The 24,303-nt window shown below is 46.4% G+C and overlaps 1 protein-coding gene across 1 annotated transcript in view; it reads right to left on the reverse strand.

Moving 5' to 3' along the window:
* fgfrl1a (fibroblast growth factor receptor like 1a) overlaps positions 1-22,821 on the reverse strand; it is a 300,676-nt gene extending 277,855 nt beyond the window's left edge. Inside the window, exons 1-2 of the mRNA XM_048545931.2 lie at positions 22,759-22,821; positions 21,633-21,762 (exon numbers count right to left, since the gene is read on the reverse strand). Coding sequence (XP_048401888.1) covers positions 21,633-21,762; positions 22,759-22,782 — 154 coding nt within the window. The 5' untranslated portion in view covers positions 22,783-22,821. The remainder of the gene's footprint in view (positions 1-21,632; positions 21,763-22,758) is intronic.
* Positions 22,822-24,303: the final 1,482 nt, after the last annotated feature.

Genomic DNA, 24,303 nt, shown 5'->3' on the forward strand with positions numbered 1-24,303 from the left:
ATTTGGTATATTTTACTTGGAAGGCTCACTAAGCAAACATTTGTGCACATTAGCTGATTGGGCATCTCAAAGTAACTTTAATTCAGACTGTATCCTGAAAAGGATTTTGAGAATGGACAAGGAGGGCCAGTGAATTATTGCAGGAATGAGCAAGGAAAGCAGATTCTCATGGTTATTTAATATGCCACCAAAAACACTGCCCAACACGAATCTGAGAATTAAGCAACATGTTCTCAGGGAGGGAAAATGGAACTTGATGCCCACAGAGACGATTTTTTTTTGAGTAATTATTATTTTCTCCCTACCTCCTCAAGTGGCTTGTCCACAGGCCAAGAATTGCACTGCAGCCAAAATGTCTAGGCTGGTGGCCTGATTTCTGCCTCCTGCCAGTACAACTAGCTCCTAATAGTGTTGCTAGAGAAAGCCAAAAATTAGTCTCCCTGTGGAGCAAGACTTGGCCTGACCTGGCACCCCCAAGCATCCAAAAATCACGGGTTAGGAAATTGGAACCACAAGGCCCATCCAAATACTCAGGCAAAGCTTTTTCTTTTCAGTGATTAAATAACATTTCTTCTTAAAGTTCAAATCTTGTTCAACCCAAAAGAAAACCATCCAAGGATAAAAGTTCACTGTATCTGTTGTCTGGGATAAACTTAGAGAATCTCAATACATCCACAATACAAGATAACTAAGTGTGGAGCTGGATGAACACAGCAGGCCAAGCAGCATCTTAGGAGCACAAAAGCTGATGTTTTGGGTCTAGACCCCTCATCAGAAAAGGGTCTATGCCCGAAACGTCAGCTTTTGTGTTCCTAAGATGCTGCTTGACCTGCTGTGTTCATCCAGCCCCATACTTTGTTATTAGATTAGATTCCCTACAGGGTGGAAACAGGCCCTTCAGCCCAACAAGTCCACACTGCCCCTTGCAGCATCCCACCCAGACCCATTCCCCTATAACCCACACACTCCTGAACACTACGGGCAATTTAGCATGGCCAATCCACCTAGCCTGCACATCTTTTGGACTGTGGGAGGAAACCGGAGATAACCCATGCAGGCACAGGGAGAACGTGCAAACACCACTCAGACAGTTACCTGAGCCGGGAATTGAACCCGTGTCCCTGGTGCTGTGAAGCTGCAGTGCTAATCACTGAGGCACCATGCCGCCCTGCTCCAGCATCTGCAGCTCCCATTATCTCTCACACTCACAATACAACTATCTGTGGTTTTGCAGGAGAGCTGTGAGACCTCACATTCTTCCAACTCTGAGGTCAATGTTAAAGTACCAGATTGAAGCAGAGTTAAAAGTTACTACCCTCACATATGGCTCTCAACGTGGACCCTGATGCAGTATCTCTGCATAACATCTAAGCTGAGTTGAAGGAGTTCAGAATCACATTGTAATCAGATGGAGGGAATTTTATGTAACTGTACTATGACTAATTTTGATGCTGACTCTGTGTTTGGCAAAGTAAAACTATCCTGCACCCCATCATTAGTATACATTTTGCTCAGCACAGAATCCATCACAAATCAAAACACATCTTTAAGTAACTTAAAGATACATTGACTGGTTCAACCTAGTGTCTCTATTTGGTGTGGAGCAGATACTTACGTCCCTTAGCGAAGTTCTTTCAAGGTTCACACATGATTATAACTCAGCTTTTCATCCTGATCTCAACTTGCCAATGTAAATCACATTAAACACTGCATCAGAATCAGAACTACCGCAAACTAGGAGAATTTCTGTTCTCTTATCCACTTGTAGACAGAGAATCACCTGTAATCATTTCTGTTCCCATTCCTGCAGCTGGTGTTCCCAAGGACCTATCCTCAGTTCCCTCCTATTTCTCATCATCTGAACATATGATACAGTTTCCATTTCATGTGCCCACTGATGACATTCAGCAATCTCTCACCTTTATCAACCCAAATACAGTCTGAATTAAGATAAAACATTCTGTCTAATCCATCCGTTTGCTTGACTGGGATTCAGCACAGGAATCAGAGGAAATTTCCTCCCACTAAATAATGTGGACATCAAACTGCCTTTGGTCCCAGTAACAAACTTAATCCTTTCAAGGCCAAACCAGATTGTCCACGACGTCAATTTCATAGGTGACCCCAATATGAACTTTTGACCACATATCAATGTCATCAGTGAGACATCAATAACATCATCTGACTTTGCCCTGTTTCCTCTGAAACTCTCACTCACTTCTCTGTTCCCCCTGAACTTGACTAATGCATTTTGGTCTGCATCCCACTTTCTATCCTCCATAAAAATGAAGCCATCCAAAAGTCTATTTCCAAAGCCTGAAGTCACACCAACTCTCTTTCACCCAGCACCCTTGGTCTTGCTGACCTACATTTCCCGCAGGTTCAACAGCCCCTCAATTTTCAAATTCTCAGGTATGCGAATAGCTTTATTGTTTTCTATCGCTAGATTGTCCTCAAGCCACAAAATATTCATAGTCCTTCAATTCTTGTATCATGGATATCTTGTTTTTAAAATGATTCATGGCTTATGAATGTATGGCTAACCTCTGGGAGCCTCTCCCTGCCTTTTTATCTCACTTGCCTTTTTTAAACCTAACTTTCTGACCAGTTTTTGGTCATCTGCCATTTATCTCTGCAGGTGTCTTAGTATCAAATTTTGTTCAATAACATGGACGGTGTTTAATTTAGATATATGTGAGGTGTTGCATTTTGGTAAGATGAACAAGGGTAGGGCTTACACAGTTAATGGTAAGGCCCTGGGGAGTGTTACAGAACAGAGAGACCTAAGGGCTCAGGAGCATAGTTCCTTGAAAGTAACGTCACAAATAGACAGGATGATTAAGGAGGTGTTTAGCATGTTTGTCTTCCCTGCTCAAACCACTGAGTGTAGGAGTTTGGATGTCATGTTGCAGTTGTATAGGACATTAATGAGGCAACTTTTGGAGTATTCTGTCCAGTTCTGGTTGCCCTACTTTAGGAATGATATTATTAAATTGGAGTGGGTGCAGAAAAGATTTAAAAGAGTGTTGCAGGGACTGAAAAGTCTGAATTAAAAGGAGAGGCTGGATAAGCTAGGGCCTTTTTCACTGGAGCATAGGAGGTTGAGGGGTGACCTTCTAAAGGGTTTATAAAATCATAAGAAGCATTGATAAGGTGAATAGCAAAGGTTTGTTTCCCTAGGGTGGGTGAGTTCAAAACTAGAGGACACAATTTTAAGGTGAGGGACGAAACACTTAAAAGGGATCTGAGGGGCAATATTTTCACACAGAGGCTGGCTTGTATGTAGAATGAACTGCAAGAGAAAATGGTAGATGTAGGTGCAGTTACAACATTCAAAAGACATTTAGGAAAGTCCACAATAGGAAAGGCTTAGAGCGATATGTGCTAAATGCTGGCAAATGGGACTAGTTTAGTTTGGGAAATGTGGTCGGTATAGATGAGTTGCACCAAAGGGACTATTTCTGTGCTGTTTGGCTCTTTATGGCTCTCTATGAAACTCCTCTGAATTGCCTTAGGATATGTTTATAAATTAAAGGTGCTATATAACCACAAGTTGTTGCTATAGGGCAGCTCCATTAAAAGTGAAGTAGAACACACAACATGAAATGTGTATGTTTACAACAACTACTTGCAGTAACTACCCACGCACGGACAATGTTTGATATAAATCCACGTGCTGTTAGTAAAGGCATCACTAATTGTACATGAGCCAGAGTAACCTAACTGAAACCCAGGGAAATACCTCTGAGTAAAACATAATGTATGTTCATTCCTAGCAAGATGCTTTGTTAGGAGCTAGCAATCTTCAACAGGAGCTCTATTTGTTTAGAGTGGGTTGAAACTTTGATCCCAGGTTTTTTGAGAAACTGGCATTCAGTGTGAATAAATTATTTCAGAGCAGAAGACAGAAAAGTATATGAATATAATGGAAGACTAAATGTCAGATCAGGCACTAAACACTAAATCTTTTTCCCATGGTCATATCTTTAGATCTGTGTAACAGTGCTGAGATGAGCTACTGCTTTTATTGGGAACTGTGCATATAATTTATTTAAAGAAATGAGGCTAACCACACTGTGGCATGGACTGTACAAACATTATTACTGCAAATGTAAATATTATCCATCCTCCGATTGCTTACACTGTTGCCTAGAATGACAGTTACTTGTAGCTGCCTATTTTAATTTGTGCCTTTTCTACCTGGAGTGAGTCAGTTCTTTGGGACCTGTATTCATTCATTTCTCAAGTATTGACCTCTGTTCATTCACATCTCCATGCTGTCTGGAGTGAAACTAATATAAACCTGACATCACTGAGGCATAACTCATTCCTTCCACTTCTTTGGAAACACAAAAATATGCTGCAAGCTCCTTAAGACCAGAAACGTAGCAGAGAAATTAAAAATTGACAAGGTCATTCAGCTCATCAAGACCACTCTGCCAGTCAACGTGAGCATTCCTGTTCCTCAATCCGAACACCATCTTTTTGCCGTCTCCCTTTACACCTTGACACCTACAGCCTCTAGAAAACAATTTCTTTCTTAAATATATTTGTAATTTGGCCTCCACAGCATTCTGTCTCAGGAATTCCACAGTTTCACAGCACGCTGAGTGAATAAATTTCACCTCATCTCAATAAAATAAATTTACCTATACTGTATCATGACCACTTGTTCTGAATCCCCAGCTGTGGAAACAGCATCCCTGCATCCAATCTGTCTAGTCCTGTCAATGTTTTATGTATTAAAATGCAATTCCTTCTCATTCTTCTGAACCCTGTTGAATACAGGCCCAATCAATGCAATCCAGCTTCATATGAAAAACCTGTCATTCCTTCACTGCACTCCAAATATGTCCAGTATAACTTTTGTTAGGTAAGGAGACCAAAACTGTATACAATACTCCAGATCTGGACTCATCAAAGCACCGTACATCTCTAGTAAGACTTCCTGTACTTAAATTTTCTTGCAATGACAGCAAACATACCATTTGCCTTCCTAACCAAAAAGAAGGAACACAACTACATGGTCTCAATAGAATGCAAGGTCAGTTAGGATGGGTTACTTTGTTACTGAGCTAAAAGCATGTTAATTCTACTGTAAATAATGGGCAATGGTTACAACCACTGGGCTATGAATTTCAACAAGTCTCGCAGTGGAATAAGATTGAGGACAAGATTTGAGGCAAAGACTTGGTTCTTTTTAAAGAGCAAATTCAGAAATGTCATTGCCTAATATTACCACATAAGCTTTTTCCACATGGACCAAAATAAAGGAACAGGGGTAGAACAATCGACCGCTCATCCCTGCTCCCCCATTCAATAGGATCATGGCTGATCCAACACTCCTCAATTTCCCTTGATCCCCTGTCTGATAAAGGCTCTATCTACTGCAGCCTTAAAATACACACAAGGATTCTGCTCCCACACCTCTCTGTGGGAAAGTGTTCCAAAGGCTCACGACTCTCTCAGAGAACAAATTTCTCATCTCAGTTGTGTGTTGGTGCTCCTTTATTCTGAGACTGTGACAATTGCTTTTCTTCACCTACTATTTCAATAATGAGATGGCAACTCCCACACTTTAAATTAGTTAATACTTCTGTTAGAAGATCAGCAACATGCAGACAACAGTACAGCACAGGGATATTTTCAGGCTGCATCTACAACGTACCTAAGATGCCCAATAATATTAAAGAAAATGCCAACCAAAATGCTTCACAACACACACTAAGGCATTCTATAAGCCATAATACTAAACGAGTAATGGTTGGATTACAGAAGCATAAAGAATTAGTTTATTTAAATAATATTCAATATTTACATGTAGAAATAAATATATTAGAGCATTCTCTGCTTTATTTACTTTTAGTGACTCAACACCTCACATGTATTTAAAATACACTGAGGGATGAGGTGACAATAAAAAGGTACTTTCAATTAAAGGTGTTGACCTATCTGTAGGTAAATATAACCCAAATTCAAGATAACAAGGTGTGGAGTTGGATGAGCACAGCATGCCTAACAGCATCTTAGGAGCAGAAAAGTTGATGTTTCAGGCCTAGATCCTTCGTCAGAAATGGGGGAGGGGAAGATGGTCCTCCTCCCTCCCGACAAACCTCAGGGGATCTCTCTCCTATTGCAACTCTCTTGTCCACCTATCTTCTCCGCTATCCATCTTCAATCTGCCTCCCCCTCTCTCCCTATTTATTTCAGAACCTTCTTCCCCTCCCCCTCTCTGATGAAGGGTCTAGGCCTGAAACGTCAGCTTTCCTGCTCCTAAGATGCTGCTAGGCCAGCTGTGTTCATCCAGCTCCACACCTTGTTATCACGGATTCTCCAGCATCTGTAGTTTCTATTATCTCTATAACTCAAATTCATTTTGGTTTTGATGCTATCAATTAATCTTTTAAAAATCTATTTACTGGAGTTCTTTATAGAACCTTTCATCACTATCAAGTCAGGTGGGCACTCTACAACTAACAAGCCCTTGTCAAACATATCCTGATCATATATTATAAAAACAGAGGACGCTGGAGAAACTCAATAGATCTCACAGTACCTGTGGAGACAGAAATGGCATTAACATTTTGAGTCTGATATGACTCTTCCCCAGATGAAGAACAGTCAAATGGGATTTGAAATGTTAACTGTTTCTTTCTCCACAGTTGCTTCTAGACTTTCTCTATCATTACCTTGCGCCAATGTCCTGCTTTTGCCCCCTATATATTTGCACATTATTTTCATCTAAACAATTATCCAATGCCCTATTGAATGCCTCAATTCAATTTGCCATATATATGATAGTTTAACTGAACTTTAGTGATTTTATGCTGAAGTGATTCACCCACAGGGTCTCAGGATATAAACTTCTGCCAACTACAATCCGACCCCACCACCCAAGACATTTTTCCATCCCCACCCTTGTCTGCTTTCCGGAGAGACCACTCTCTCCGTGACTCCCTTGTTCGCTCCACACTGCCCTCCAACCCCACCACACCCGGCACCTTCCCCTGCAACTGCAGCAAATGCTACACTTGCCCCCACACCTCCTCCCTCACCCCTATCCCAGGCCCCAAGATGACTTTCCATATTAAGCAGAGGTTCACCTGCACATCTGCCAATGTGGTATACTGCATCCATTGTACCCAGTGTGGCTTCCTCCACATTGGGGAAACCAAGCGGAGGCTTGGGGACCGCTTTGCAGAACACCTCCGCTCGGTTCGCAATAAACAACTGCACCTCCCAGTCGCAAACCATTTCCACTCCCCCTCTCATTCTTTAGATGACATGTCCATCATGGGCCTCCTGCAGTGCCACAATGATGCCACCTGAAGGTTGCAGGAACAGCAACTCATATTCCGCTTGGGAACCCTGCAGCCCAATGGTATCAATGTGGACTTCACCAGCTTCAAAATCTCCCCTTCCCCCACCGCATCCCAAAACCAGCCCAGTTCGTCCCCTCCCCCCACTGCACCACACAACCAGCCCAGCTCTTCCCCTCCACCCACTGCATTCCAAAACCAGTCCAACCTGTCTCTGCTTCCCTAACTGGCTCTTCCTCTCACCCATCCCTTCCTCCCACCCCAAGCCGCACCTCCATCTCCTACCTACTAACCTCATCCCACCTCCTTGACCTGTCTGTCTTCCCTGGACTGACCTATCCCCTCCCTACCTCCCCACCTATACTCTCCTCTCCACCTATCTTCTTTTCTCTCCATCTTCAGTCCGCCTCCCCCTCTCTCCCTATTTATTCCAGAACCCTCACCCCATCCCCCTGTCTGATGAAGGGTCTAGGCCCGAAACGTTAGCTTTTGTGCTCCTGAGATGCTGCTGGGCCTGCTGTGTTCATCCAGCCTCACATTTTATTATCTTAGATTGTGAGTTGTGAGGAGGATACAAGGAGGGTTCACGATGATTTAGTCAAGTTGAATAAGTGCATAAACATGTGGCAGATGCAGTATACTGTGGCTAAATGTGAACTTATACACTAGTGTGGAAAGCAGAAAGGAAGAGTATTATTTAAGTGGTGATACATTGGGAAGTATGGATGTACAAAGGGAACTGGGTGCCCTTGCCTACAGTTCAATGGAAGTAGACCAGCAGGTTCAGTAAGTAATTAGGAAGGCAAACAGTATTTTGGCCTTTGTTGTAAAAGGATTAAAGTTCAGAAGTCAGCACATCTTATTGCTGTTATACGGGGCCTTGGTGAGACCACACCTGAAGTACTGTGTGCAGTTTTGATCCCCCTACCTAAGAGGATATAGTTGCCATAGAGAGAGTGCTGCAGATGTTCACTCGGTCGATAACAGGGATGTCAGGTCTGTTCAATGTGAAGAGATTTGTTACATGGAGAAGAAGTGATTTGATTGAAAAATATAAAATTCAAACAGGGCTGGGCAGATTTGATGCAATGAGGACTTTTTTCCCCAAGATGTACAGTCTAGAATCATGGGGCACTATCCCAGATATAAGGTAAACCATTTAGGGCCGAGATTAGGGAATATTTCTTTACTCAGAGGGTAGTGAACCTGTGAATTTCTCTACCACAGAAAGCTGTGACGGTCAAGTCATTATTTATTTTCAAGAAAGAGGTAGGTTTTGGGTTTTAAAGGTAATGTGGAGCTTGGGGTGAAAGCAGGAAAATGGCATTGAGCTGGAGGATCAGCTGTAAACATACTGAATGGCAGGGAAGGTTTGAATTGCTGATTCTCCTGCTCCTAGTTTCTATGCTTAAGACCAATATTTTTTTTTCATGGTACACAATGAGTTGAGCATTAGCCAGAAACAACAAAGTCAACAAAGCCTTTTTTCCTTAAGTAGCCAGCTACAAATAACAAGCTACAACTACTGAGCCATTTAGAAACTGGGTCAAGTGACAAATATTGTTCAATGTGCACTGATATAGGGCAATAAGATTTGGCAAGAGAAATAAGTCATGGAAAAATTAAATATGAATGGGTGTACAGATGTAGAAATAAATGTGTCTAAATGAATAGCTCTTTCAAAAGATTTAGCCGAATAGGATGGTAAATAAATAGCACAGGCTGCCTAGGGAGAGAGCAGAATTGGGATAGTGTCAGCAAATTTGAAAGCAAGATAGATAGGGTGTCAGCAAATCCAAGAGGGAGCTTTAACTGGGGAGGTGGTAATTGAGTATGACTACAGCATGGTGGGGTCTTATTGGAATTTCGGAAGCATTCAAATGGATAACAAGTTGCATCTTCTAGTTCTATGGCTCTGTACTTCTCCCACCAAGTTAGATTGTATTCCTCAGGCTGAGAGATATAACTTTTAAACAATGGTACATCCACAAGGTTGCTCAGGCGCAGTTGTTTTAGTGGTCCAGCTAACGTTCCGAAATCCTCACTGCAATGTAAACAGGGCAAATTCCAGAACAGCAGCAGCCAAGACATACATAACTATTTCTATTTGAAGTGGTTTTATTTAATATAAACTTGCCAAAGAAAAAGCTCTCCTTAAGGGAAATGCCACTTAAAGTTTGTAGATTAAATTATACAACATGTCTGGAGTGCAGACCAATGAAATATGCACAACGGTCTTTGCCATTATCCTGTTGGAACAATCATTTAACCTGTGAGGACATGGTGTTGATTCTTTTTCTGGCCAATTCTAACTTGATGTATTTTCTTTCTGTTTAGTCTGATCTTTATATATATTTATACAGAGGCAGTTTAAAATGATGCATATTTTTCTAATGTGGTGATGATTTAGTGCTATTCTGCAACCTTTTACATTCAATAAAGATTTCATACAATCTCGACCAAGGACAAAGATTGGGTGACCTACCATGCGTATCACTTGTGCTGAAGTTGCAAGTGATAACAGCAGAGCAGGCAGGGTGATCATGATGAAGCTCCTCCTATACATTGGCAATGCTATATGAATGGCGCAAGGGTGAAAAGAGGTTTCAATCAAGAATGGGATCATAGGAAATTTCTGCTTCACGAAGGTATTTCAAACAGGTGGAAGGGTAAAGGATGAACAACTTGTTTATGATTAAGATCCAACTAATGAGAAGAGGAAATCTGCCAAATGAAAAGCCAAAACAGGCTGCAGTGTCCATTTGGGAAGTGAAATCTGATAACATGATAATCGCACTTAAAGATCATTTAAGGTTGTGCTGGTTGGGTTAAAGCCCCAGTTTTGCTGAATAGGAATTGCACAAATTGAAAGACTTCCTAAGAGACTGGTGGATATAATAGTTTTCCTTTTCTTTAATGTCACTTCTCGATGTACTAAAGACTGGGAAACCTAGTTTTATTAAGACAACTGAAAATGGGCTTTTAACAGCAAAAACAAAACAAGCATTTTAAGAATAATAACCTTCCAGCTCATATCAGCTGATTTAAATTCGACCACTTTCTAAAACTGTGCTGAGCCACTGAACAATGTTAAATCCCTCTTCCATGATTCATCTTGTTACAGCCCGGCCGACACACTGGGGAGAAGCAAAATTCCATGTCAATGCCTGGCATCCTGACTTTGTCTGCTCTATGGCTGCGAGGCTAATGAATTGTGTCTTTGCTGCAAAAGTACCAGTCCCTAATGTAATCTAGTAAATACAGGGATTAGCAAGAATGCTGTTTCATGTTTTCTGTCAGTCAATAGTAAAACTGCTAGAGGGATAAAAGTTTGTGAATTTGGGGAGAGGATCGGATGCACACTGGGATGGATTAAGCAATCCAGATCTCAGTCACAGTGTCTGGAATGCGTGCGTATGTCTGTACTAACTTCCAATGGTTTGCAATCCAACTCGAAGAACAGTTTCTAAACGAGATACCTTATCCACCCAGTCGCTGAGCCCAACTTTAGGATAAAACTGACAGGTAGAACGAATGGAATTTTTGTTGATGTACATTCTTAAACCGAAAAATCCTGCCCAAAAAGGCTGCGGTTGCATTTCAGCGCCTCATTTGTAAAGTGACAGGGCCAACAGCTGTTAGCAGGCGCAATGTTTACTCTCCTCAAAGCGAACAGTCCCCTCAGCCTCGCTGGAGGTGCTGACCTGTCTTTATACAGGCTGTGGTTGCGCTCACAACAGGCCCTGACCTCTCCCTTCAAACTCACCCAGCTGTCCCCGCTCTTCAGGAACCAAACCCCGACCACTGCCACTGTGGGGACTGCGCCTTTCGCATAGACTCAGAAACGGAGGTCCTTTCAGGCGGTTATTCAAGGTCAACCCGACACCAAGCAGATCAGATTCTTTGGTCCTGATCACTTGTGGGAGCTTTCTGTGCGGAAATTGGCAGCTGCAGTTCCCAAACCATGAACCTGCCCCCGGGGGCCTCAGCATTGCTAGGTCAATGACAGCCTCAGAGTGGCTCACTAGCACACGGACTCAGCTGCTGCAATCCTTTCGGCCTGCGGGAGAGGCTTCATCTCTGAAACCTGCCCCACTCAATGGGACTGTAACCATCTCCATCCAAAATCACATGGCTGCGGTGAAACTCGATTCCCTTCCTCTTACACAATGCCGGCCGCAGAAATGACAATGATACCACATGGAATTCTTTCCCCTTTCAGTAAAGTCAGTGACAGCAAGTATCAGAGAACCCGCTCTCCCATGCACCCCACCGCAGCAATGAAGCACTGAGAGATCTCAAATGGTGCTAAGGGCTTGGATTGAGGCGGCAGCCCCATCTCATTTCCCTCCATCTTCAAACAGCTGCTCTGGAGGCGGGGGTGGGGTTTGGCGGGGTGGGGGACGTGAATGGACGCAGAGAGAGGACACAGAGAGTGAGAGGACAGAGAGTGGGGACAGTGTGAGGACACAGAAAGGGGTTTGGCGGGGTGGGGGACGTGAATGAACGCACAGAGAGGACACAGAGAGTGAGAGGACAGAGAGTGGGAACAGTGTGAGGACACGGGGTTCTGGGAGAGTGAAGGGAGTGACAGTAACAGGACGCAGAGAGAGAGGCCAGACAGAGGGGGAGAGCGAAAGGACATGCAGAGAGACAGTGTGTGAGAGGACTGAAAGAGTGAGAGATACAGAAAGAGAGAGGGCAGAGAGAGAGAGAGTGAGAGAAGGAGGACAGAGAGAGGAGGAAAATGTGAGGGGTATTGATAGAAAAGGGAGGGTGACGTTCATCACATCGGTTCACTGGGCTGGATTTAAAAGTAGAGATAGTAGGAACTACAGATGCTGGAGAATCTGAGATAACAAGATGTATGAACATTTTTTTTTCTGAAGAAGGGTCTGGGCCCGAAACGTCAGGTTTCTTGCTCGTCTGATGCTGCTTGGCTCGCTGTGTTCATCCAGCTCCACACCTTGTTATCTTGGATTTAAAAGTAACGTGCCCAGCTGAAAGGACTGTGGTCACCCAGTGCCCTGTGAAGTAGGCAGTTTGGCTATACTAACACCAACTGGAGCTCCAATGATGCCTTAACCCCCTGTTCAAGCACAACCTTCTCTCTCAACGCTCTGACTCCGACCCTTTCCGACGGGTTGAAAAGTTTGATAAAGTGTACAAAGGGCGAAAGGACATTCCCTAAAGGCTTGGTGGAAGCTTTTCAATTATTTATTGGGATGAGGGGCGCTCGCTTTATTTCATGCTAATAAAGAGTGTGGAACACTAGCACCAACAACAAGTCCCAGGGAATGGGCACCGTGCCCCCCCCCCCCCCCCCACCGCTTCACCACCCCTCACCATCCTTCCCAAGTTTCCTTCGGCACTCCGCGCTTATTTCATTTGAGCTGGGATCAGATTTCCGCGCGGCCGTCCCCTCAGCACTAACTGTGGTGAACCCTGATTTTTGCAGCAGGCGAGAGGAAATCGACTGTCCTTGTGCTGTCATTTCCAATAAAATGCAGCGAGAAGCGTGCTCCGCCGGGGAATGCCGTTTTAATTCACCCCCTGAAAAAGCATGTGTTCTTTTATTCGAATAATTTCACTTGTTATTATCCAGGAACTGAAGAGGCGAATCCAACGTCGCTGAAAGGAATCACTGCATTTAGTCGGATAGTGTTGGAGTCTCTGTACCAGTCGAAAAATACTCAACACAGCATCGGATTTCAACTCTCTATAATTTTTTTTCTAAAGATATATATGAAAGAAGGCATTTGAAATGCGTCCTCCAAAACCCAATAATCTCGACAGTTCGTGAGTTTAGGAGGGTCAATTGTTGTTGTGGGGTGCAAAGAGGGAAGCCAAAATTCCTGGAAGTGCAGTTGTTAAACACACAGAGGGACATCTGCAATTTGATCCGATTATCTCAAGTGCTTGGAACCTGCTCAATGCAAGTTTGAGGGAAGCATCAGCCTTTTGCTCTCTTGACATTATATTCAAATTCTGAGGGTCGGGGTACATTGGGTTGGGAGCTCCAGCATCAAGCGTCGCTTCAGGACTTGGTCACAAATCGCGCGTTTCTAATACACGACCAAGCTGGCTGTAAATGCTGAGGGCAGGCGCTCGGTGTTTCTGCATCAGCCAGCCTGCAGCTGCAGAACCCAACATAGTCATGGACCAAACCAGTGGCAATAGCTTCTGAGGGCTTGGCACCCGAACAGAGAAAGAATCAAGCCATACCGTCAAACCAGTCCGGAAGCGGCCTGTTGGCTTCGATCAAAGTCCAATTTCTTTTAATGTATCAGCTCCAACCTCTCACCAAGTCCGGTCAGGTCACCAACACCCCCTCAATGGGCCCAATGATCCAGCACGCTGAGTGATGGAATGGATAAAATGGAGAAAATCTTCGTGGGGGTGTGGCTATTTTCACGGTGCTAATGTGTGGGCAGGTTCGAAGTGAGTTAAAGTCTCGTCCTTGAAAATATGTCGGTATATGTGAGTGCGTGTTTCCGTGAACGCATTTGCGATATATACAGGTACCTGCGAGCATGTGTGTGAAAGAGAGTGTTCTTATTTCTGTATGAATGCGCCTGAAGGTGTGAGAGAATGAGTGCCTGTGAGCGTCACTGAATGAGAAGTGAGATTACAATAGAACCCCTACAGTGTGGAAACAGGCCTTTCGACCCAACAAGTCCACACCAACTCTTAGAGCATCCCCTAATCTAAGCATCCTTGAAAACTTTGTGCAATTTAGCATGGCCAGTCTATCTAGACTGCACATTTTTGGACTGTGGGAAGAAACCGGAGCAAACCCGCGCACAGACACGGGGAGAACTCCACACAGACGGTAACCCGAGGGTGGAATCGAACCCGGGTCCCTAGCACTGTGAGGCAACAGTGCTCACCACTAAGCCACTGTGCCTTTTAGGCTGTGAGACAAAATTAATGTGACTGTGAGAATGAGAGAGCGTGTGTATGAGGGCGAAAGGGGAGTATGAGAGAATTAGCCTGAGAATGAATGTGAAGCATTGAGTGTGATGTGAGAATGAATGTGTGACATTGAGAATGTGGGAGAGATTGTGTGAGTGAAACTGTGTTTGTGAGACTGTGTGTAGGGAAAATTGAGTATGTGAGTGGGACTGTGTGCGTGGGGGGGGATACTGTGTGAGTATGGGGGGTAGGGGAAAGTGTGTGTGTGGGGGGGGAACTGTGTGTGGGGGGAAATGTGTGTGGGTGTGGAGGAATAGTGTGTGAGAGTTTGGGGGGAAGTGTGTGTTGGGGGTGTGAGTGTGGGGGGTAAGTGTGTGTGTGGGTGGAGACAGCGTGTGGGTATGGGGGGAGACAGCGTGTGTGAGTGCGGGGAGAGAGCATGTGAGATCGTGGAGGGGGGAAAGTGTGTGTGGGGGGGAGAGTGTGTGTAAATGCGAGGGGGAAGTGTGTGAGAGTCCGGGGGGGAAGTGTGTGAGTGTGGGGGTGGGGAGTGTGTGAGAGTGCGGGGGGAAGTGTGCGAGAGCGCGGGGGGAAGTGTGCGGGAGTGTGGGGGGGGGGAAGAGTGTGAGAGTGCGGGGGGAAGTGTGTGAGTGTGGGGGAAGTGTGCGAGAGTGCGGGAGGGAAGTGTGCGAGAGTGCGGGGGGAAGTGTGCGAGAGTGTGAAGGAGGGAGTGTGAGAGTGTGGGAGGGGGAAGTGTGTGAGTGCGGGGGGGAAGAGTGTGTCTGAGGGGGGAAGAGTGTGCGAGTGCGAGGGGGAAGTGTGTGAGAGTGCGGGGGGAAGTGTGTGAGAGTGCGGGGGGAAGTGTGTGAGAGTGTGAGGGGGAAGTGTGTGAGAGTGCGGGGGAAAGTGTGTGAGAGTGCGAGGGGGAAGTGTGTGAGAGTGCGGGGGGGAAGTGTGGGAGAGTGCTGGGGCGAGTGTGTGAGAGTGCGGGGGGAAGTGTGTGAGAGTGCGGGGGGGAAGTGTGTGAGAGTGCGGGGGGGGAAGTGTGTGAGAGTGCTGGGGGAAGTGTGTGAGAGTGCGGGGGGAAGTGTGTGAGAGTGCGAGGGAGAAGTGTTTGAGAGTGCGAGGGGGGAGATGTGTGAGAGTGCTGGGGTGAGTGTGCGAGTGTGGGGGAAGTGTGTGAGAGTGCTGGGGTGAGTGTGCGAGTGTGGGGGAAGTGTGTGAGAGTGCGGGGGGAAGTGTGTGAGAGTGCGGGGGGGAAGTGTGAGAGTGCGGGGGGAAGAGTGTGTGTGAGGGGGTAAGTGTGTGAGAGTGCGGGGGGGATGTGTGTGTGGGGGGCAAGTGTGTGAGAGTGCGGGGGGAGTGTGAGAGTGTGGGAGGGGGAAGTGTGTGAGTATGGGGGTGAAGAGTGTGTGGGACGGGGGAAGAGTGTGAGAGTGCGGGGGGGGAAGAGTGTGTGTGAGGGGGAAGTGTGTGAGAGTGCGGGGGGGTAGTGTGAGAGCGCGGGGGGGGGGGGAGTGTGAGAGTGCGGGTGGGGGGGGGGGAGTGTGAGAGTGTACCTCCTGGTTCAGATACAACATTTGGGACGTTGGCCTTGAACAAAACAGACGGCCCCTTTTCCCAACGTGGTCCCAGCCGCAGGATGTTGTACATTTCAGAATGAGTTTCAAGCAGAGACGAGCAGGCCAGATAGGGAAATCCTGGAATCAGATCCCAGTCCATTAAATCTTATCTGCTTCCTGGAGAAATTATTGGAATAAAGCTGCGACAACAATTTCCGCGGGCCGTATCCGCCGCTAAGGATTGAGCTCAGAGGAGCCGTAAAAATGCTTTTTAAACTGACGGCTTTTGTCTCGGTTTCTATGAAGGGGCTGCACTCCATAATCAGCGTATTGTTCTGGCTAAACCAAGTCAAACTCTGCAAACATCGCCTGTTGTCTCTTGGGGTGCACAGGGGGAACTTTAAAAAAGTGGCTTCCTATTGTTTCCCCCCAAAAATATAAATTATGCAAATCCCATCGGGCAGTCGTGACAATAAACTTGGTGGGGGGGGGGGGGGTAAAAACTGCAGTTAAAACGCGATATTTGTGAATTAAAGAGATTTGAGAGTGACAAAAAGGAAAATAAAGTAAACGGACTTGAGTTTACAAATACAATTGTACTGACTTATTGCGAGGATTTCGAGATTCCGAAGAAAAAGACGAGGAAGGTACTGAATTGGCAAACACGTGAAGTTGTACTGCAGTAACTTTCACTCGTGAACTGCGGGAGTAAAGTAAAAGGCGAGACGGTTGTTCGAGCGCCAGTTGGATTTTACAAAGCAGACAGGGAGCATGGCACTAGGTCCCCATTCAAACAAGCGCCTTCCAACTTCAACACTCGCAGCAGGGTCTTACTGAAGTTCCACTGCTCCCAAAAGGTGAACAGAGTGTGGAGGGAGGGAGGGAGTCACCAGGCGCGGTTGGAACCTTTTTTAAAAAATCTCAGACAAAGCCGCAACACCCAGTAAGCCAGAACCTTACACCTCCCAGTGCAGCGAGTGATGTCTCCCAATCGAGCCCAATGGGGCAGGATGTTATTTCCCCCAACCCCTCTCTCCCGAGTAAAATAGAAAGGTTGAGGCGTAATGTCATATGAAATATTTAAGGCTGTGGAAACGACCATAAACAGAAAAAAAAGTCGCTAATCAACCCATAGGGAATTTGGGAGGGACTCTTTCACTGAGAGACTGGCATGAATGTGGGACTGTTTATCACAGCCAAGTGGTTTAGACTATTTCTATACGCGAGGAGGAAAGGCAATAGAGTGTTCTGTTGAACAAAGTCACTTGGGAAGAAGAATGCCTATCAGACGAACTGAAAAAGGACGGAGTCTGAGCTGTGCAAAACACCAGCTGCCAAAAAAACACCTCGTTCAGGTCCAGTGCATGAATTCGCTCGGGCTCGTCAAACAGGGATTGAGCAAACGTTCTCGAGGAGCCCAAACGTAAATGGATCCCAGATTTGAAATCGTCGGTGAGAGATGATACCATGCAGTGCGAGTCTGTACTGAACCACCACTGAACCTCTGAAAAGGCTTGGCCCTAGAATTCAGATTGCTCTGAAGAGGGTTCTGCACTCGCGTGGAATAGGATATATTTCAGACAAAGAACACTTACATCGCGAACTCAACTCCCAAACGCACCAAAGTTAACCTGGTTTCCAAGCAAGGCCTGTTGGGTGTGGTTGAGGTGTGGGGAGGAGTGTATGTAAAACGTTTGTGTATTCACCCATCCCCTACCCCTCACAGTTTATGGCTCCTGTTTGTCACCACAGAAAAACATGTCTGCGCCTCTGCTGGCGATCAATCTTCATCCCAAACAGATGTACAATGAGGATACTGAGCTTTCCCCTCGGTCCCGTAAACCGCCAACACTACAATATTCAAAACACCAATTATTGAGGGTGCTATAAATTGGAAACAAACACACAGAGAGGGATCCATACCAAAAACAGAAATTGCCAGAGAGAAACACGGCAGTTCTGGCAGTATATGGTAGAGAGAAAACCAGTGTTTTGGGTCCAGCGACCCTTCATCAGAACAAACCCATTCGAGGACCAGGTCAATGCAACTGTCCCTTTAAAAGAAACGCGGACCAGACTAAGTCAGATAAGATCAAAGACACAGATGCACAGCATGGAAACAGACCGTTTTGTACAACTGCTCCATACTATCCAAATATCCTAAATAAATCTAGTCCCGTTTGCCAGCATTCGGTTCATATCCGTCTAAACCCGTTCTATTCATACACCCATCCAGGTGCATTTTAAATGTTGCAATTGTACCAGCCTCCACCAATTCCTGTGGCAGCTCATGCCGTAAATGCCCCACCCCCTGTTTGAAAAAGTTGCCCCTTATGTCCTTTTTAATTCTTTTCCTCCCTCTCACCTTAAGCCTATCCTCTCTAGTTTCAGACTGCCCTAGCCTGGGAAAAAAAAACCTTGTCTATTTACCCTTTTCATACTCCTCATTATTTTATAAACTCTATAAGGTCACCCTTCAGCCCCTGACGCCGCAGGGAAACTAGCCCCAGGCCATTCAGTCTCTCCCTGTAGCTCAAACCCTCCAACCCTGGTAACGTCTTTATAAATCTTTCCCAAACTCGTTCACGTTTCACAACATTCTTCCTGTATGAGACAGGCCACAATTGCACGCAGTATTCCAAACGTGGCTTAACCAATGTCCTCTACAGTCCGCAACATGACCTCCCAACTCCTATAATCAGTGCACTGGCGTTTGAAAGGAGCCGAAGCCTTTGTGATAACACAGTGTTTTTTCCCCTGAAGAAGGAACGACCCGAAACGTTAGCTTTCCTGCTCCTCTGATGCTGCTCGGCCTGCTGTGTTCCTCCAGCTCCGCACTGTTGTCTCTGACTCCAGCTTCAGCAGTTCTTTCTATCTCAAAGCCTTGGTGGTATTTTCACCGTTTTAACCACCTTCCCTCCTTATCCTGCAGGCACGCTGCCGATTGACTAGGAGGAAAAATGGAACTCCCAGCAACTTTTATCAGCTCGTCCACGCCCGCTGTGCCGAGCTGGGTACAGCTAAGCTACACGGAGAAAGGCTGCAGCCATTCGGCCCATTCATTCCGCACCACCCCTCACGTCCCGATGGTTTATGCCAAATTAGCGACCTTCGATGTTGACAAAGTAATCTCTGTCTCGGTCCTGCCGGCTTGGTTCAACGCTGCTTATTCCTTTAACTCCACGTTGCGCCAAAGCATGTCGGTATTCGGCCCATCGTGTCTGTGCTGACTCTCCGAATGCGTCATCTCATTAGGTCCAAAGCTCACTCTCTCCCTGGTATCCTGGAAATTCGTTGTCTTCTTTTTTTAAAAAACATATTATTCATCCCCAGTTCTGTCAGTGCTCCACCCCAACTTTCCCCGAATCCTATTCGGAAATGCATGAAGATAACAAAATGTGGAGCTGGATGAACACAGCAGGCCAAGCAGCATCTCAGGAGCACAAAAGCTGACGTTTCGGGCCTAGACCCTTCATCAGAGAGGGGGATGGGGTGAGGGTTCTGGAATAAATAGGGAGAGAGGGGGAGGCAGACCGAAGATGGAGAAAAGAAGATAGGTGGAGAGGAGAGTATAGGTGGGGAGGTCGGGAGGGGATAGGTCAGTCCAGGGAAGATGGACAGGTCAAGGAGGCGGGATGAGGTTAGTAGGTAGGAAATGGAGGTGCGGCTTGGGGTGGGAGGAAGGGATGAGTGAGAGGAAGAACAGGTCAGGGAAGCAGAGAGGCTGGGCTGGTTTTGGGATGCAGTAGGGAGAGGGGACGAGCTGGGCTGGTTTTGGGATGCAGTGGGGAAGGGGAGATTTTGAAGCTGGTGAAGTCCACATTGATACCATTGGGCTGCAGGGTTCCCAAGCGGAATATGAGTTGCATGAAACCCGGCGACCATAAAGGGCGGGGTTAATATTGTTAAAACAACCTCGTGACCTTATGGCCCAAACAAGTGCGGGAGATGTGGGGTTGAACGACTCCAGAGAAACTCCTTTCCCCCACACGCCCCCCACCCCCAGACACACAGCCATTGGGAATGTGATCGGGCCTTGCCGCCGCACTCTTAAGATTCAAGCTTCCTGCGTTTAGGAAACAGATCCCACAGCAAGGTTAAAAACAGAAGGGTCTGAGGAAGGGTCACCGGACCCGAAACGTTAACTCTGATTTTCTCTTAGCTGTCAGGTCCTGCTGAGCTTTTCCAGCACCTCCTGTTTTTGTTCCTGACTTACATCATCCGCAGTTCTTTCGGGTTTTTATTCCCAAAGCAGGATTGTAGGATTCCCAGCAGCAGCAGCGTGTCCCTCCCCTCGCCGCGTTGTACTGAAGGGACCGCTTTCAAATAGGCCCCTGTTCTCCGGGGATTGAATTCCCAGGTACCGGACTCCGGCCCTTATTAGTGTTCCGTGGACTGAACCGCCGTTAGAGGCGAAAACAAACTTCTCGCTGAACTTTTCTGCGCAAGACTAACCATTCTTGCCTTCCATCACTGTCCACACACAGTGCAGAACATTACTATGGAACAACTTCAGCTCACCTCCACCCCTCCATTTAATCGATTGCAATGAGAATTGTCATTTTTTTAACAAGCTGTGCGGAAGTTGCCTCCAGTTATTGGCTGGAATTCTTCCTGGCAATTGAAATGTTCAATTAAATAATTACTGTTAGTTATCTGTCAGTTTTGTTTAAACCAGTTAAAATAGGCAGGCTATGCAATCAACAAAAGATACAAAATTCACATCCGATGTTTATTTAACCTAGGAACTGGGCAAATCAGCCCTAACAGCAATTACATTGTCGATGGGCAGACAGATTGATGACTCTGTCTTGTATCTGTTTCAGTTCACTCACTGTCCGTTTTCTAAAAACAATCGCTGTTTTTTGACTGTGGGGAGAACATCCTAGACTCAGTCTAGGCCGAGTTAATGAATGCGGATTTTAATGCGGGGGTTCAATGTTGCGCACCAAAGGACTTGCCCATCACACGGAAACAACACCTCAATGTGTATCCCAAACGTTCACCGCTATCGCTGGTCGATTGCTTCTGGCACAAGTGTGTTTATAATTTGTAACGAGTTTCATCAAAATCGGACCTGTCACTGCGAAGGGAAGCGGATGTACGCGTCCACCCTTTTCCCCTAACTCACCACCCCTCCTCCCAAATCCCCCAGCCGCAATGGGATCTTTACATGCCACAGTGACATCACGCGAAAAACAACGTCTGGGATCCCGGTGGGATATCCATCCCCGTTATTATCTTTGTTTCTTTTTCTGCTTCGTCGGCCGAAAGAAAACTGGGAAGCATCTGGATCGAATCATTGGGAGAAATCGCCACCCAGTTCGGAGGGGAAGTGAACTCGACGCTATTCCATGGATTGTACACCGGGAATGTAGGAGGCGGAAGATGGGGGAGCCGGGGCGGGGGCGGGTGCTGGAGGAGGGAGGGAGGGAGAGATCTGTTTTATCCGAGCAGGAATGTAACTGTTTCCCTCACCCTGAGGCTGGACACTACCTAATGATACTTGCAGTGCCTGGGATTTCAGGCTTTCCAGGAGTCACGGACTCTTGACTAAGTTCGACACCAGGAATCTCTCAGAAGTGTAACTTTTGTTTCAGGCAGAATTACATAACTCACAACATTAACGATTGAATTAACCCAAAATATCACCTAAAATGATACATTGAGACGGGACCAAGTACGGGATTGCTCTCCGCGTACATTATCAGATTCTGCTCTTAATATACACACAAAAAAATGTGTTGTCAGTTCAGCCGTTCACAGGAGTATTCTCCTGAAGCACTGTATCGCTCAAAGCTTTGAAACGGGGAGAAGACCCAAGTTCTGTACTCACCCCTAGCGCCGGCTGAAAACGCCGCCACTCCCCACAGCAAGAACAGGACCCGGAGAAATTCCATTATCGTCCCCTCCGGAGGCAAAAGAAAAACGAAAATCCACTCTTTATAACCCTCGCGTTTTCCAGGCTGCAAACAAAAGGAGGCAGTTTTGTTTTCTTTCCAGCATTGAGCAGGATAGGGGGGATTCAGCAGAATGTCCTGACAACATTCACAAACACACACAGAGGCGATAACCCTGGATGCAATCTCTATTCAATTGATGAGACCCTTCGTGTTTAATAAACCTGAGGGAGTGGGTGGATGCATGCAGGAACACACACACACACACACACACACACACACATTATCCATTCATTCTCGTTTATACAGCAGCGACCCAAAGCTGTTTAAAATTGCCCCTGCTGATAACATTACCTATCTAACATTGTCCCATTACACTTCCTTTCTATTTTTGTTTCTCTTTTGGTGGGGCGGGGGGGGGGGAGCGTGAGGTCTGGGGTATAACCTGTCATATTGGCTCTTAAAAAGAAAAATTATTTCACTGAACGTCCATAAATCTCGAAAAGAAGATAAACATGAACTCGCTCGGTTCGCCTCTTATCTGACACCACCTTCGCTTTCCTCTCCACTCTTCACTCAATTGCTGGCTTACGCCCGGTGCCCCGCGGGTACAAAACAAAGCGGCGGCTGCTTCCAACACGCCGTGTCATTACACATTGTCATTAGTTACAAATTTGCAGGCTAACACGCTGCAAAGAAGCAAGAGGATGGGCTCCTGCAGGCAGGAGACAGACGGGGAGAGGATGGCTAGAGGTTGTACACACTGCCCACGTGCTGCAGCTCGATACTTAGAACGGAGATTGTGGCAAACTGCACCGCTGGCTCGGCTAATACCGGGCAAAAAAATAGTTTAATGTAAGCTGACTTTGCAGTCAGTGCAGAGAGAGAGAGTGACGGGGAGAATCTCACACGTACACACACACTCACGGGAGCTGGATGCCGTTCCTGTGTAGGGCCTCTCTGTTTTATACAGTTTGAGGAATGGCCAAAGACACTAGTGATTACAAGGTGGCAGCTCCAACATCATTCCCCCCACCTCAAACAACTCCTCCACATACCCACCCCCTTTCTCCAAAGCAAAACCATTGGTAGACACAGCCTCTATGGTAACTCTTATCAACAAGTTCTGCGAAACAGTCAGATTCACAGATATCATTGACTGAGCGGGTCGGAAGGTATGGCCAATGGTGGAGGGGGAGGGTGGGGTGGAGGGTGGAGGGTTGAACTGGGGGTTGTAAGAGATAGATCCTCTCCATTGCTGTACCGGCGTCAGAAGCAGCCGCAAACGGAGAGGTGCATTTATAGAAAAGCGGAATTGAGGCGCAAGTTGGAGTAGAAAATGACTCGATTTTAACATGTGTGCAATTAAATTTGGCTTCGGAGTTATCGTTCGGGCAGGACTTCGGGCTGCACAAGACGCTATATGAATGCAAGGTGCTTTTTTTTTCTCCCCGTGCCTCTCTGCACACCCCACCCCCACCCCCCCCCCCACCCCTCCATCGTTCATAGTCAACCCGGTCCGAGCGGGCATAAATAAACAAGATGACTTCAATCCTGGGACTCTGTGTCTCCCAATGTACCCCCTCCATCCCCGGAACCACGTACCTGTGATCACTGACCGGTGAACTGGAACTGTGGGGAGCTGCTCCAGGCACGTACTTTCCATTTTCAAACTGCTCAGACCGAGAGAGAGAGGGCGAGAGTGAAAAGCCGATCACACGTCCTTTAAATTCTCGGGTGAGCCCTCCATGCGATTAGACCCCGACTGTAGGTGCCAACACTTCCGCACCGGAGATCAAACTTTGAACTTTAGTTGGAGGATGGTAGAGTCATTGCCTCGGGGTGCTCCGGCACGCACGGTACTGACTTGGTTTTATATTTACAGTGTAAAAGGTCAAGCTGACTTCGCCCCTGTTGGTTTGTAAGGCGGCTGTAGAATTCTCCGTGTCTCCGGTGAAAACGGTGCCCTGCTGTGGTTCCAATACTCGGTAGAGGACCCCTGTAAATCGCTCCCAGTCAGTCCCTAGAGTTTTTTTTAAAAAACTACCTGAACCCTGCGATTGGCGGCTTCTGCGCTTTTCAAGTTTTTTTTGTCTCTCTGTGCGAAAGGACAAGGTTCGCAACTTGAGACTGGGTTTGGCCAAGCAAGAAAACACACAGAAGGCAGAAATGACCGCCAAACAATCGATAGCTGTTGCAAGTCTTGCCACTTTGCGCTCACTGACTCTGTGTATGTGTGTACATATGCGTGTGTGTTTAATAGGGAGCTCCGTCAAGTTGGAAGCGAGAGCCCGGGCTTTGTGTTTCCAGGGAAAGGCTACAAGCAAATCACTTTCAGACTTTGGGCCAATCAGCGGCGAGCTGAAACTGACAGGCTCTGGGCCCGGAGCTGCCTGTGTCTCCCAGCACCCAGCTTCTCAATGTAGTGGTAACCACACACACACACACACACACACACACACACACACACAATTCCCCGCCCGCCCCACACACCGACACATACACACACACACAGCAAAAACAAAAGCACACATTTAGATGGATACAACATTCACCAACAGTAAATTCTGTCTGTGCAAGATGTGCCCAGATGTACAGCACCGGCTC

The sequence above is a fragment of the Stegostoma tigrinum genome, chromosome 1, assembly GCF_030684315.1.
Source record: "Stegostoma tigrinum isolate sSteTig4 chromosome 1, sSteTig4.hap1, whole genome shotgun sequence".
In the NCBI taxonomy this organism is placed as follows: Eukaryota; Metazoa; Chordata; class Chondrichthyes; order Orectolobiformes; family Stegostomatidae; genus Stegostoma; species Stegostoma tigrinum.